The 17,613-nt window shown below is 26.8% G+C and overlaps 1 protein-coding gene across 1 annotated transcript in view; it reads right to left on the minus strand.

Moving 5' to 3' along the window:
• LOC132953082 (uncharacterized) overlaps positions 1-17,405 on the minus strand; it is a 34,416-nt gene extending 17,011 nt beyond the window's left edge. Inside the window, exon 1 of the mRNA XM_061025631.1 lies at positions 17,141-17,405. Within this exon, the coding sequence (XP_060881614.1) occupies positions 17,141-17,220 (80 nt within the window). The 5' untranslated portion in view covers positions 17,221-17,405. The remainder of the gene's footprint in view (positions 1-17,140) is intronic.
• Positions 17,406-17,613: the final 208 nt, after the last annotated feature.

Below are 17,613 nucleotides of genomic sequence, written 5' to 3' on the forward strand. Positions count from 1 at the left end.
TTAATCCACTTTATTTTTCGCTTGAAAAAAATAAAAGGCGCATAACCTAAAGAAGCAAAGCCATTTTTAATACATTTGTTTTAATTCTTATTCATATTACCATATGTAATGTATGTATACCATATGGACCATGATAACAATGTCTAATAGAAGAAATTACTTTGATTACTTAGAAGTACATAAATTTATGATTAAATCTTAGATCATAGTATAGAATATTATGATCTAAAGATTAAATAAAAATTATCAATAATACAACTGCGTTCAATGATAATGCCGGTACTCGTTATTCGGTAACACGAAATACTTTGAAGCATGACCTTGCATTTGTTCGTGTTTTTTACCGTTTAAAGACTTAATAACGATAAATTTTAAAAATTCAAAATTATAATTTTTTAGTTTTTGTACAGCAAACTAATTTTCTATTGAATTAGAACTCCCTTATATGAGTTCTAATAATACGAATTATATTATTTTTTAAAACAACTGAGTCATCAATATTTTTCAATCTTAAAAATTGACTTCTCGAGAAATCATGCTTGTAGTTATCACATTTTTAACAATCTAACTACAATTATTACGAATTTCTATGCAATTTCTTAAAAAATTCAATACAATTCACACGAAAAAATGGAGTGGATAAAATTCAAAAAAATTGAACAGTAAAAAAGTAAATAATTTAAATTAAAAAAAAAAAATAGTAGGCATTAGTAGGTATTTAATAAAATTATCAAAATTTAAGGTCATGTGTTCGAAATATTTTAGTTACCTTATCGTTGAATACACTTACTGTATAATAATTATATGCACATAATATATTATTTTCAATTTTCCTTTTTCGTTCTAGCATACGACTTACAAGCATTTAATGTTTTTTTTTTTTTAAATAATTCTCTAGTTTAGATTATTTTAATTTAGTCATCACGGCTGATCTAAATATCTAATGAATAATTGCTTATAACAATTATTATTTTAATACCACGCGGTACCTATAATTAAATACTTAAATAGAACTATTTATTATTTACCTATTGTTTATAGTATAAAAATATACAAAATTATATTTTAAAATCAATTAAAATAATTTTAAACAAGTATTGGACATTACGGTTTACAATGGTCCATGACATAATACAAATTTAATTAAATGTATTTGTTTAATGTACATGAGAGCATGATAATCACACTAATATACAATAATAATAATAATAATAATAATAATACATAATTATGAAATAATCTTATAATTTTTTTAATATGCTTCAAAATAGTATAATTAATTAGGAAGGATCGGGGACTCGATAGTATAATGAGTAATGATTTATGATTTACGTTCACTTATAGTCATCACACATTAATAGGTATTCAATGCACAGAATAACTTTCCGTATACAATATAATATACACTTCTCAAATTACAAATTTCAAATCTTCTTTAATTATATAATAGTTTAAAAAATTAGTTAAAAATTAAAAAAGCTCATAATTTTTTGTAGAGTAGAAAATTATACATTATGTGTAACTAATATAGAAATATATATATACATCGTACAGTATAATATTATGTGGGTGTGTACTATTTAGTATGTATAATATACCCGAGCCTGGGTGAGTTAATGATAATTTTTAATTGAGTTAAGTTAAGTGGATAGAAAATATTTTAAAAAGTTTATAGTTAATAGTTGTATGAAAACTTATAATTAACTTATTAATTTAAGTTAAGTTCTTTTTTTTTTTTTAATATATATAGCCAGTAATATGGTTTAAAATAATAAAACGTAAACGTTTATGGAACATTTATCATCAATAATGATTGTATTATATTTATTATTTATTTATAAATTATCGTAACTTGGATTTTATTAAAAGTTACTCGTTATTTATTAAGTTTATATCAATAAAAATCAGTTAAAAAATAAGTTAATTGAAATTAAACTTTAAAAAGTTAAAATTAACTTAACTTTAACTTCTTAACTAGTATTTATGCCCAGGCTTGCGAGTAATACCTGAAATCATCAAAGAGAACCAAAAAAAACAGTATATTTACTATTTAGTCATAATTTTACTGTTGAATTTTAATTCTAACGTAGTATAGATTAAGGTAATGCTAGCTATGTCCCATGCTCTGTAAAATAAATAAAAAAGTCCTTGAAAATAAACGATTTTTTCGAATTTCACTTTTCAAATGCATACACATCAAATTTTAAATCATAGTTCGGGATATAATATAATAAATAACATGTAGGTATGTTTTTTTTTACGGATAACCAAGTATTTTGGAACCGCATTACACCCATTGATATCGGTTTAAGCCTTTAAATACGATTATACGTAAATCAAGGTTGCCTATTTGGGGCTGAAAATGCTAATTTTTTTGGTTACGTAAACTTTTTATCTGACATTCGACTTACAAGGTGTACTGTCGTGCTAGATAGTCTTAAAAAGTTAGTAAAATTACAGTTTGAGATCTATATTAACTGATCTATATAATCGATTTATCCGATAATGATCTATACGCACGCCCATATTCACTATACATATTATTATAGACACTAACCTACAGGCTACAGCTGAAAATTAACGAAGAACAAAGGTTATTGGGAGTGTAGAAGTTGTACAGTGAAATAATTAAAAAATCCTAACAATATAATTATTATTCGACAAAAAAGACACGTGTTCGGATATACATTTGGCGTATAATATGTATATTATTAATATTCACCTGATAAGTATAGGTAATAGGTAGGCGTGGAACCTATAATTATTTTCATCATCGAAAATGTAGATACATTATATATCTTATATAGGTATACCCACCATTATATAATATCGTGTATTTACTATTTAATGATACATTCCAATTCAATTTGAAATGATGAAAAATTATTAACAAAATTGTACTATTATATTATAGTCGAATCACTCGCGAACCGAATAAATGTATTTTATATTTTTTATGCAAATGATGTTCAATATAATGATTATATGATTTTTGTACATACATTTTTTTTTAAAATTCAACCTAGGTACATAAAAATGATTATAAAGTAGAACACGCTGTACCAATATGTAGTATATAATATAATAAAAATGTTTTTAATAGATACTAGAATCTATGTGTACTTCATCAAACTTTTTGTTGTTATAATCATTATGCGAAAATTGTAATATTTCGGAGGACACGTTTGTTTACAATAATTATAACTCTCATTGTCCTTGACAACCGTTAAATTAACCTAGCCCAACTTAAAATCTAAACATCTCAATCGGTCACTATATACTATACTGTTATTGGCTAGGCATAAACTCGTATATGTACCACGGATCGTGTAAAAACAAGGATTTTTGGAACCACACGATATTAACTTTTTCATAATACCTATTACTTAGTCACTTAGAGGTCGATTTATCACGGTAAACAATCTGTTTCTGTATAATATTTTAGATGGCTTCGAACAAATATCGCGATATTGCGGAGTCTGTAATATATATAATAACAATGTAGTTAATAATAATAATAATAATAGTCAGAATCAGGAAGCGTCAAAACCAAACAATCGATAAATAAAATTATCGCCAAGGCTCTGCAGTAATGGCGTGGTTATAGTGTGGATAATATTACGCGTTAAACGTATAATGTTTAAGAGCCATTCAATTGTGGCGTTTATTCGATTTTCTTCGTCGTTTATACATAATTGTCTGGTGTATATACATTATATTATATTGTCGAAATGGAAAATATTAAAAATACTACCAGACACGCATTAAACAATAAAAAAAAAGTGCGCCCGAGGTGCCTGACCTCTTCCAGACCTTAACCTTTTTGTGTAGCTGATGTTCTCGCACCACTCACTACGGATATCGTCGTACCTAACCTGTACGTGAACCCTAGACGGCACTCGTCCCGGTATAATTTATAATATGTCTAAAATCGTTTATAATCGGCTCGATTCGATTGGATCGAAGCGTCCATCGTGCCCACACATATATTATATACCTATTGTTACGGTTTACACACTGACCATGCTCGGTATACGAGGTTATTTAGGTATACGCAGACGGCGTATGACCATATAGGAGTAAGCATATTACTAGACTAGGTTTATATTATGCAGTGACCGACATTTTCCGCCCCTATATATAGGCACTATTAAACATTATAACTCATTTCTAGAAGCGAGTGAAGACAAAATTGATTTCTTCTTCTGGTAACTGGTTAGGTAATATATTGTATACCTGCTACAGCATTAAAAAACAAAATCGTATGACCTTTCAAATAAATTTCCATTTCCTTTCCGTTATCTATAGTGCAGTTAAAATGAAATGACTTGAATTTCAAAGTTTAATACCCTTTTTTATTCCTTATAAATTAAATAATAGTAATCATAATAATACCTTTACCGCGTGGTATATACATAAAATGTAAAATCTAGGTTCTAGAGCAGTGGTCTCCGAACTATGGGTCGCGATAAGTCAGTTGTAAAAGCACTTCTACAATGGCATATACTAAGGCATTTAGCAATTTGCCCTTTCTTTTGGTTAACAAAGCTGACATGGGTCGTCGCATAAATTGTATGGTAAAAAAATTGGGTCGCGAGTCAAAAAGTTTGTAGACCACTGTTTTAGAGTATAAAAGTCATTGTGGGTGGCAGATCTGCAACTCCACCCTCGGCCATTACTTACACAGATATAATTTTTTTTTCATAATATAGGCACTTGCAGTATGCGGTATCATTGAGTGGATAGATATCGTATCGTATTGGAAAGCCACTATAGGTTTCAGTGAATTAAGTAGGCACAAGGCACTTACCTATATTATGTGATGTCTATACTCAATTATGTCATATAATATTAGATAAATTATTATAAAATATGCTCCGAATTGGACACACGGCAAGCATTCATCGCAGTGACTATTTTTTCTAATTTTTCGGAGTTCACGCTTTTATTTGAATTTGAATACTAATGATTGTGAAGGTAAGAGTGAATGCACATTTAATTCTTATAAGTTACATTAAATTTATTATATGTAAAACGTTTTAAATTTTCATTTTAGATTCTAAGGGGAGCGATGTATTATAATATAATATATATATATATATTCATTCTACAACAATTTGTATGTTTTTTCTGTCTGTAAACATTTTTTTAGTAGCAATAATGCTTTGATTTTCTACTTCAGAATCTTTTCTGGTGGGAAAGTAAATCTAATTGGTACTTTAGAGAGGTCTAATTCAAAAATTCACAGTATTCAAAATTATTTTGAGTTAGAAGTTCATAAAAATTGTTCTACATAAATTATACCTAAGATCTAATACAAGATTCTTCCTAAGTTTTCCTACCTTTAACAAAAAAAAAGTTTACCCGAAAGTCAAACTTATTATTTACAAGCGTTTGAAGTTTAAATGTTTTCAATATTAGATTTTCAGCCGCATATTAACGAATTCTCATCAAACGATTTTTTTATTTTGTTATTCAAAAACGAATAACCGTAGATACTTACAATTTTCCCAAATGTTTATTTTATTATTTTCTATGCATTATAACAATAAAATTTAAAAATATTTTGACTCGTTTAGAGCTATTTATATATTATAGATGGTTGAAATTTTGAAGTTTTATTTTTCCCGTCAATACAAAGACTAAAACATAATTTTAATTTGTATAATAACAGTTGAAAAATACCAAGTATACATAAAAACATTTTTTTTTTTATAAGCATTTTAATTCTAAAATTTGACAACATTTTTATATTTTATAGCTAGGGATTGAAAATTTTTCATATACAATAATATTATATCATTGAATTCAAATTTAACACTGGATGCATTACAGTGACCCACTTGCAACCTTCACTATCACCCAGTATTTTTGCTAATAATATAATGAGAAATTAAAAGTATATTCTGCAGACTTGAAGTTTTTATACTACAAGTAGTGGTAATGTGATACGTCTATCACAGAGAAATAGCGGTATAGCAATTGGATATTTTTCTTTATAATAAATATAAATATAATATTTATAATATACCAACCTGTACCTGTTTAAAGCGAAAAAACTACATCGACTATAGTATAAGACATTAAATACATCGTTCATTTTTACATAGTATATAGTATAAAAAACATCAATGATAAAACACGTATAGGCACTTTATTCGTTATTAGAAAAATATATACCGACATATATTTTATTATAGGTATCTCTACGGGGTTCCACCATTGGGTGACTTCCCCCTCCCGCTAATCAACCCACATCCCATTTATTTATTGTACTCCATCTAAATACAAATTGTAAATATACATTTTTGTTCAATAATAAAAAAAAAAAAGGTATCTCAATTACTCACAATTCGTTTTATTACACCCCCTTTAACAATATGTTGGGCGTGCCACTGATATATGGTCCGGAAATAAAATATATTACATAATATCTTTTGATCTCAGATCTCACGTTTTTTTTTGTACCTATAACCTAACCTAAACCCCCAAGGTCTTACATTTGATATCTTTATTATATTAAAGAAAAATGCAAGTTTACTGTTGTTGTTGGTGTATGATGTCACGTTCAGTTGTTTGTGACAATACACCTACCGGCTGCAGTGGTGAAATTGAAATATTTCAAATGTTTAAATACCTAAGTATAAATTTACAGTAAAATATAATTTAGATATTAGATATATGCACATTTTGTCCCGTAAAATCATTTTGAATTAGTTAATTTGTCTACCTGTAGTTGTAGGACTGCACTAAATAAATCACATCGCAACACATATTGTATAGATATATTATTTTATGTATTTGCACGTTTATTGTAATAGGATACAACCTACAAGGATAATTCGCTTCCAAGTAACGTGGAAGACGAAAAAAAGACCAAAGGAATAAGTGCCATGAAAAAAGTCCGGTTTAAATTTCTTCTGTTTTTTAAAGTCTTGATTTATTAATAATATTAATAATACAAGATATAATGTAAAATTATTTAAATTAATAATATTGAATGATAAATTTTCCTTTAATCATATAAATAATGAATGATGCCCATAATAATGTAAAATAATTTAAAATTAATACATTTTTAATATTTACTTTGTTTTCGAATACTTTATAAGGGAAAATATTAATTATATATATTTTTTCAACGGCCACTTTAGAGCATGAAGTTTCCTAAAAGTTACTGATTTTATGGGCTGGAATCGCTACACCTAATTCTTGCAACGATTTTTTGACTATTTTCTACTTCTAAATCTTCACGAATTTTAGAAATTAACTTACCTTATATAATCCAACTTACTGTAACTTGCGATTAGTATTTTGATAAAAGTAATAAAAACCACCTTCTATATGAACGTGTTTACTGATAACACACTAAGTGGTATTTATGGTAGCTTGTTACAAATCTAAATTTATAATTTATTGATCTGGGTAAAATACTCGTTTGTCACATTATTTGAAAATTATACGTTAAACAATTATTGGTAAGTATACTTACCATAGTAAGTACTTACTATATTTTTTTTTTTGTAAACCATTACAAATTGTTTTTTTCCCGACTTCAAAATCACTACTTTAATTTCGACGTGAATAACTTCGAGATTGCATGACAACGACTGGATTTATTCTTATGCTTTATCGTGCCATACATTTTATAGTATAATACTTATTATATGTTGGATATTTCATATCAATTTATCTTATAATACAGATTATTGCCATCTATTTATTACTTAAACTTCTAATACGCATTTCCACTACCTTCTATATTACCGTATAACTAAAGTTTAGTAACAACAAATATTTTTTCCGTTTGGTATTTTCATGGTAGAACTTTTTTCGAAAAAACCTTAAATCGGATTTTTTTTACGTGCACTTTTTTTTTGGGATCCCACGTATAGTGTACCCCGAGCAACGACTGCCAAAGAATTACCTACCCCGCTGTACGGTTCTCATAACCTCACAGGAATCACGAGCAACACAAACGTCACCAACTATTGTAATAATATTTTATAATGTTAACCGTATGCAATAATACCATAATGTTAATTAATCATTAAATATAAATTAGGTATGCAAAATCATTATCATTATAAAATATTTATTTATTTTTTAAAATGTATAACATACTAAGTACAGTATAATATAATACTCGTATAGTCGTATTATTGATGCAGGTATATGTACACTTTAATTTATCTCGATTCTTATATAACAATGCGTCTATGGATAAACTTGTCTTGTACGAGGATTAACAAATTATAATTGGACATTTATACTTATGACTCGGGGTAATATAATTTATGCATAGTGGCATATTATATAAATAACTTTATGTAAGCAGTTCAACGCATTGTTAAAATTTTTTTAAAAATTGATCAAGGTCCCACAGTGTGTTGTATAATTGTATTATTTTTAAAACGTTCACTAATTATATTACTGTATTTCCAATGAAACTTTCTGCCTGAGGCTATAAGCATATTAAGTTGTAAGTACCTGCCTATATAGTGATATCTAAAATATTAAAACCTAACCTACTCGAAATATTTTACTATTGGGACACATCTTTAGTCAGTGTTTCGTACGTTTATTTAAAACGTGAACTAGTTTACTGTATTAATTTTCATAATTCCGAAACAGATGTGTTTATTATAATTTATAATAAGCACTATATAGTTAATTAATATTTTTTTTTTAATTATTAAACTCGCCGTAGCTTCAAAAAAAAACATACGTTCATTTATCGAATTCGCGGGAACTGGGCTGCATCTTTCAAAATGTTCCACTTAGTGAAAGACTTATGTTAGTTTATATACGATTAATAATGGTACAGATTTTACATTATTTCGTAGCAAAATAAACCGTTTAAAAAAGCATTTAAAAGAACAGCAAAAATTGAAAAAGTAGAAAAATATACAAAAAAAATTTATATTTTTACTGTTAAAATAAAGTTTGAATAATTTGAAGTTATGAAAATTGTATTAGAAAACATGAAAATATTATTTTAAAAAAATCCGTGGAAGTATAGCTTTTATTGTTTTATAATATGATATTTCTCCGTGCTATCGTTTACTATATTAAGGGTTCGGATTTTAATGATCAAAAATAATTATTTTAAAAACCTGGGAAGTCGCACTGCTGTATAGTAAGATTTAAATGTACCTTGTCATTAATGATAACTTATATTACTGTAATAATGAGTGAATTAAATTTTAAAAACGATTCTAAGTGGAGACCGACTCCGTCAGCCTCTATCTCTAAGTATACATATATCTATTTTATAATTCATTATCATTTGTTTTTATTATTATTGTTATTAACTTATATATGTAAATATCGTGTATCACAGAACGGTATAATTGTGTGTATACATAGGTTCGTGGTTAGGTAAGCTTACAATATTAATACTCATGTAGAGCCATATATAGTCTAAATATATGAAAATTGAATTGTTTATAGAAAATATTAATTGATTCAAATTAAAAGTTATGACGATAAGTTTAAAATCTATTGAATTAAAATCTAAGACATTATGATAACTAAAATCGTTATTTACACTATAATATATAGATTATATATATTTTTTTATTGAACTTAAGCCCGGCATCTATGGCCATAAGCTGTTGTAGGGGATTATGAACTATGCTTGGTAAGGGTTGTACAAACACCTGTATGTGTGGACAGAGTTTTACTAGTAGTTATTACGAACCCAGGTGGTCACCCATCCGAGAGCTAGTAACAACTGGCGTTACTTACTCTCAGTCGCAATCCGTGACTGGTATAGCAGCCAACGCACCGCGCCAAGCCACTATAATAATATAATATGTTATCTTATTATACCTACTATGTTGTTTATCATTTTACTTTTGTATCAACAATTTATTATATTTAAATATATTAATATTTATTTCAATGTTATTAAGCAATATTATAATATATTAGTATTTAATAGGTTTATTGGTAATATTTCATTTTAGACTTGTAACGTATAGTTCGCACTCCTCATCCAAACAAGGAAGTCGAACTTACTTGTGATTTTCCTTACTTCGTTCCTTAAATTAAAATATATATTACATCATTCTCTTTTATTATTTAATTTGATATTAGTAATCAAATTTCCGACAACTGTCCTCGTAACCTTGATGCACTTCTTAAGTAATAAGAGTAATAAAAAAAAGGTGCTCAGAGGTCATTTCTTATTATTACATAATCTACAATTGTGGTGAAACTAATTATTCTCTTAAAATGTCTGCTTATTCTGCGTGCCTTATCTGTGAATTCCTTCATTAACAATTGAGTAAGTATCTATACTATATACAATATTCGTATAGATTGTAGAAGTGGTCTTCTGGGGAAGTACATAATTATTTTAGTGTTTGTAAACCTATAATGGAATAATATTTTTATTTTTTATTTATTATAATTATTATTGTTATTGTTATTATTAATATTAGGTATTATCGAGTCATTAATATGTTATATGATTTGGTAATTCGTAATATCTAATAATATCTTATATTTCGATAGCTACGCCATCTTGGAAATATCTACCTAAATTGGAAAGAATAAGCAGTAAATATGCGTAATATTCTTTGAGAGTCGAGCGAGCCACCCTTATTTTCTTATGCGTAACTACTATTATAGCCTATTGATAACTACTAACTACATGGGATTTAATAACTTGAATACACGGAAGTAACATTTATTTGGTTAGGTATGAATGTTATTATCATTTTTTATGCTTAAATTCAACTTATATTTTTATTACTTGTTATGTCAGTTTGTGACGAGTTTAATATCTAAGGTTACCAATACTTTTGTCGATATCTGAAGCATATTGTAAATCGGTATCATTCAGTGGCGAATAAAGGGGAGGGGGTGAAGGGGCGTTCGCCCCCCCCCCCCCTAAGGGCTGTCTTTTTAACATTATTGATTAATGATTACTATAATATTTGGCTAAATAAAAAGGTAATTTAATTTTTAAAAATTCGCCCACCCCCTCCTTGGGTGACTCCTGGATCCTTTACTGGCATCATTATTGCATGAGTGCCAAACTTATATAATACATATTATAATCGACAAATTTATTTTCCGGTTTTTATGATTATAAGATTATTATTAGTCAATTATAAATTTTCTAAATTTTACTTAATATTGATTATTGGTGATTTATAGTACCTACTTACTCTCTTAGTAAATAATTATGAAAATGTTGTACATATACGTGCCACACACGCGTCTATACTTCTCATATGATTTTTTTATTTATATCACTTTTGTTATTATACTTACTACTTATATAATTTTTTTTATAATATACAATTTTAATATTGGTATAAATGATATTTGTTTCTTCATTTCTTTGGCGATTATGTCACAGTGATTTTGGCATACCTAAGTTATGCACATTTTTTTATATCTTAGGTGCTTTTTATTTCTTAGCTAAGTAAATACAATTTTACGGTAGTTTTTTGCGAAGAACCCTAGTTAAATTGACCATAAATAGATCTATTGTGTATAATACTATAATTTATATAGTGACTATTTTTATCATAGTCTATTAAACATGAAGTAGGTACTCAAAATTAGTTTAAAAACTAAATTGCTATTCAAGTTTATTATGCTTAAATATATACTTAAATTAATTGAACAATATTTTTCAAAAAATAAATCAATTACAATTATTAGTGTTATGAGTGTTTTATTATTTTAGATTGTTTCTCTTTCTTTTTTTGAATAAACTACCTAACGATTACCTTGACAAATGATAATTTAACATTTTGGTCCGTATTTAAATGTTGGTGATTATGGATTTAAACTGTTGAAGGTCATAATAGCCACATATATTACCTATAAATGATATAATATATGTCAGACAAACTGCAATACTGCATCGTACTTATTCGATAGGGGAAAACAAATCTATACCTATGCAACGAATAACGATCACTATTCACTATCATTGAAATAATAAAAAAAAGACAAGGACTATAATATATAGTTCCTCTAAAATGTTACACATAATTAGTATTGATATAATGCATTGTATACAAGTGTTAAATTGTATCATTATAAAATATATATATATATTTTTAAAGAGTAGGTAATTAATTTATACGTCCAGATGTAGTGAACAAAGCTAGGTGTATTACAGTAACTTATAACATGTTTATTTTAATATTTATAAGCTTGATGTACTATATTAAGTGAAATTTATGGCATAAAATGAATAACACATATATCAACAACTTAACATTTTTATGTGTGTGTATTATTCATATATGGTTTACTCGATTATTTGTGATATTTTTTTACACGAACCCAAATTTTATTGAAGTTTGTATTTTTGTATTTTTGTAATGTTTTAATATTTATTATTTAGAAAATTGTATAGTTCACAATAAAGCACTAAAAAACTATTATCGTTATATTTTTTTTTTCAATTTTCTTTAACTTAACCACTTAAATACGTTAAACAAATGTTTTATCGACTGTCGTATACTTGCAAAGTACCTATATGGCTATATAATATGTTGAGTTTTTATAAAATATATAATTATTTCTGTTTTGTAAATAGTTCCTGAATCAGCAGTTTTTTTCAAAGAAGTGCCTATATGACGAAGAAGACGTGGAGGGATTGAGAGTGCATGTCGAGAGTTAAGTTGCCGCCGGCCGAATAAATTACTGCATTCTACATTGACGGTATCCATTTAATAATTTCATCTTTAGTACATCTTTGGAACAGCGAAATATTATATCTCATTAGCAATTTAATTAATTAATAACCAAAGGCAATTATCGTGTCAAGAATCTCCAATCAGCTGAATATATAGGTTAGATATCTGATATAGTGATATCATAAATCATAATAATTTATTAATATTTGTGATACATATATAGTTACATAATACATAGGTACCATATAGGTACCTATATTCTAATAGTTTTGGAATATTTGTATCCAAACGACAAAACTTGTAAACTGCAATAAATGAAGTAAGTGCGTATTCCTGCAATTCTGCGGATGTAATAATATAAACAATTAATTAAATTATTAACTAACAATCACACACGCTACGCATAAATTAATACCTATGATTACCAATTATTACTCTGACAAATTGTATATTAAATTTATGAATACACCCATAGGCTATGAGTGTATATATATATATATATATATATATTATATATTGCATATAGTTGAATAAATAATGACAAATTTCTCATGGCCGTTAATTTATTATTAATGCAATTAATCTAGTGTATATTGAAGGGACAGTGGACAAAAACAGTGAATAACCAAACAATGCATAATAGTCTCGAGTATTTTATTTAAGTTGAACACAAATGAAGAATAATTTATAATATTATTCGACATGCTATATATTTTATTTTTTTTACTAAGCTTTATTGCCGTTTGAGGTCATCTTAATTCCAATTAATTACACCTAAAATGTAAGTTCAAACATTTAATTAATATTTTCAAAACAATTTCGTGCAAATTAACGAACTGCAGTCGACTATATTATATACCTAGATACATTGAATTAATTAATTTTAAAATATGTTTTGCAATTCCGTTTGAAATATTACTATATAGTTCATATTTGTGTCAAATAAATTTTTTTTTAAAACTTTATTCACTATTTGTATAACATGATTGTGCTAAAAATCCGTTTACATTTATTAAATTAACTATGGGATTGTTCATTTTTATAAATTTTGACAATATTGTAACACAATTGTATAATATTAAAAAACAATACGCATAGCCGTATAGATATTTAAGTTGCTTATAAAATCTTTTCAAGTATTATGCATTTGTAATAAATTATAATATAATGTATTCACTTATTAGTTATTAATAATCATTAATTATCATATATGTCATGTAGGTAAGTAAGAAGTTGTTTAGCACATTTAATGTAAACACTTCACACAATGTACCTAGGTTAGGGTAAGTTACCAAACACATAATCACTTTTGATCGAACCACTCGAGTGATTTATGCTAAGTTCAATGTCTTTTCATGAAACAAGTCAAGTAGACTTTCTAGGCGATGTTTTTGTAACAAATTCAAGTTTAGAAAATTATAATTTTAACGTTAGTTCATTTGAAACAGAGGTTATTGAAAATATTCTTATATAACTAAATGGTACACAAGTAATAATTAGTATATCACATAAAGACTTCTAGACTGTATAGGTACTATAAGAAAATATATGGTGACAAATACGTAGTTAGAAAATCCTAACTATACATCTGTATTATGGTAGTTATTTTTTATCTGCATTTTCTGTAGGTATTAGTTATAGCTCATTATAGGTATATTTACTATTTGTATCAGTACTACAATCTGATCGATAGTTAGATTTTCTGAATTTCTGTCACAAATTACGTTGTCGTTATATTTACCTTGTAATCAAAATTAGTTATATAAGTTTTATGTATATTGTTTTTTAATATTAAAAAAATAAATAACTAATTGGTGGAACTTCATTACCACATTTTTGCATTTTTATAACTACATAGTACAGAATACCCAAACATTTAGTTGGAGCGGCCGCTCCTTAAAATCCCTCTGGTCACGCCAATGGGTGTGGCGCTGTATAAAATATTAATACAATTATTTTAAAATAATAATCTTAGTCTTTTTTTTATTATTTTTTATTTTATTACTATATACTCACTTTATTTCCTATTTTTGAGCTTTGAAGGTTAATATCAGCGTTTTATGAATTCATTATTATTTTTTAAACGTTATATCGATTCACCAATAACTAATACATTTAAGACTGAATTATTGAAGTGCATAATATTATAATATATTTATTACAAGTGGGCCAACGTGCTTTATTTATTGTGGTATATGGGAAAACAGTGACCTGTACCTATAATATTTACTATAAGACTTACTATAGGACAAGGATGACAAATTATTCTAACGTTACTTGTTATTAAATTATGAAAAAAACATAATATTCATATAAAGAAGAAAAAAATTATAATTCAAATGTTTTTATTTAGAGATTTAATAACAACAATAAAATTACTAATTATGTATGTGACGTTAGCATTTTTTCGCTTGTCAGGGATTTGCCACCCCTCCTATAGGACATAGGCAACTTTGATATATATATATTAAAACGCTATACATAAAATAAAAAATAATAAAATGGAACATAATTTAGTTAACTGATCAATTTATAGAAGTAAGTAGAGAACTTATTGATATTATGCGGCTATTGTCTTGTCTCATTAAGAAGATAAATGATAACATATATGCATATCCTCTGAGAAAATAATTTATTTTATAGCCGTATAGGTACATAATTTATATAATTATATACCTAAATTTAAATACTATATGAAGCTGAGATAGGTACCTCAGAAGAATTTTAAAATATAGGGAACTGTTTTGTAACTCTTATTTTCTGCCCTTCTAATGTCTCGTTAATTTATTGTCATCTAATTGTTGACACTTCCTATACATTCTTCAGTTAAGAGTCAAGGATTAGGTATCAAAACAAAAACATAAATGAAAGTATGCTGCTATGTGCATATTGCATATATTACTCTTTGGTCCTTTGTTTAATAAGTGGGGTGTTTCAAAATCAGACCAATCCGAAAGTATATATTATATTATATACGATCATTCAATCTTTAGTACCTAGTCGAAGTTATAGACGCCTACTGCAATATGTATCTAAATCAACAATTAAGTAGGTAGGTGTTATAGTTTCTTTTTTAAATTTAATATTTTATAAATGTATATAATTAAAAATAAAATTATAAATAATAATAATTAAAAGTGCTGTAAACCATAATGAGTATACTATTTGATTTATTACCTTAATAGATTTAATCGAGTATGTATCCTTGGTATTAAACAGAAAAATTGGTTGGTTGTTATCTTCTCAACTTTTAAAATTGTATTGTTTATATTTTGTGTTAGGTTTAATGGTTTAAATTATTTTATTAATTACAAGAAAGATTCTATAACAAGTTCGTTTTAATATTTGAGTAAAAATCTTACAGGTTACTTATATAATAATGACATTGACAAAATCATGAATTTACTATAACGTTCATAAGAATATAATTATAGGTATTATACTTGTGCTATTTCATTAAAATTTTGTTAATTCAAATTTTATGTATTTAGTATGAAGTGAATAACACAACTGATGAATATTCTTATCATAAAATACCCTTGAATTAAATTTGTTTGATGGGTTAATAAGATTTATATTAACTAAGGTTGTTCAGAACTAGTTTCTTTCTTTCTAAAACCTAAGACTTAGTCATTAATTGTGATTTGTGATGTCAAAATATGTTTATTCATATTCATTATTATTTCATTCGTATACATTTATTAGCATCAATAATGATGAAATAGACACTTATAATAATTTCTGTATACTATTTATAAATGGGCGATTCCAACATAGGTAATAATATTATTTATCTTATTCAGATTAATATCTTGAATCAAAGTATAAAAAGTTAATTTTAATTTACAACAATTGTTGTGTATCGTTCAATTATAATATCGAATGATAGATTTAAATAATGTCATAATATTGTAGATGTAAATTATTAATCGATATTTAGGATTTTGCAAATTTGACTCGAGGAGGCACGCGCGAATGTATCGCGATCACGGTAGTCGGTAAATCAGGTAAGTGTATAAATATTTAAGAGTTAATATGTTATGACATGCATATAATACATAGGTACCTACAATAGTACAATTTAAAAACTGCATACAATTATTTATCTAGTTCAAAATAATAACTAATAGTTAAGAGACGTTAAATTATCATATAATAATATGTATACGCACGTTATCTAATATCGTTGTTCGGCAAACCATTCGTAATGGATTTTTAAATGTATACTTTACGTTTTACTTTAGTATTATTAATCGTCATCATAATATTATTATGCACTTTTTTTCATACTTTCACGGTCGACGGTTATTGGAAGAGTAATATTGGATCATGTGAACGGGGTTTTTTCTTCGATAGATTCTCGAACGTTTTAGGCGTATTACATCATACACGCGTGTGCAATAAATAATAATACGATTTTAAATTGTATAGGATATGATTTATGTACAATATAATATATATTATTCTACCTGCAGATGATCCACAGCCCGGAAGCCAGCGATTTCAGTAGTGCGAGGGTGAAAAATGCATGTAAATGTCGCATTACCATTTACCACTCCATTAAACATAGTATACGTAGTAAATACTTGTATAGACATGATCGCCGGGCCTGTTATTATAACTACATATTACTATATATTAGTAGTAGAGTTATATTAATATTAATTACAGCTAACCACCCCGTACAAATAAAGTCGACGACGTCACTAATAGGTACCTCTACTGTGGTAATACTCCAACAACCGTGGCATCCGAACTGCAATACGAAATCGCGGTGACCAAAAGAAACTCGTTTATTACCTATACCATTATAATACCACCGCGCGCCGTCGACCTTGTATACCTAATACCTATTATACCAACAGGCAATAATGACGATAATTAAAAACAATAAAAGATCGTATTATTATTATTGCGGGTCGTATAATTGTATAATAATAAT

Source organism: Metopolophium dirhodum, chromosome 9 (assembly GCF_019925205.1).
Source record: "Metopolophium dirhodum isolate CAU chromosome 9, ASM1992520v1, whole genome shotgun sequence".
NCBI classification, from domain to species: Eukaryota; Metazoa; Arthropoda; class Insecta; order Hemiptera; family Aphididae; genus Metopolophium; species Metopolophium dirhodum.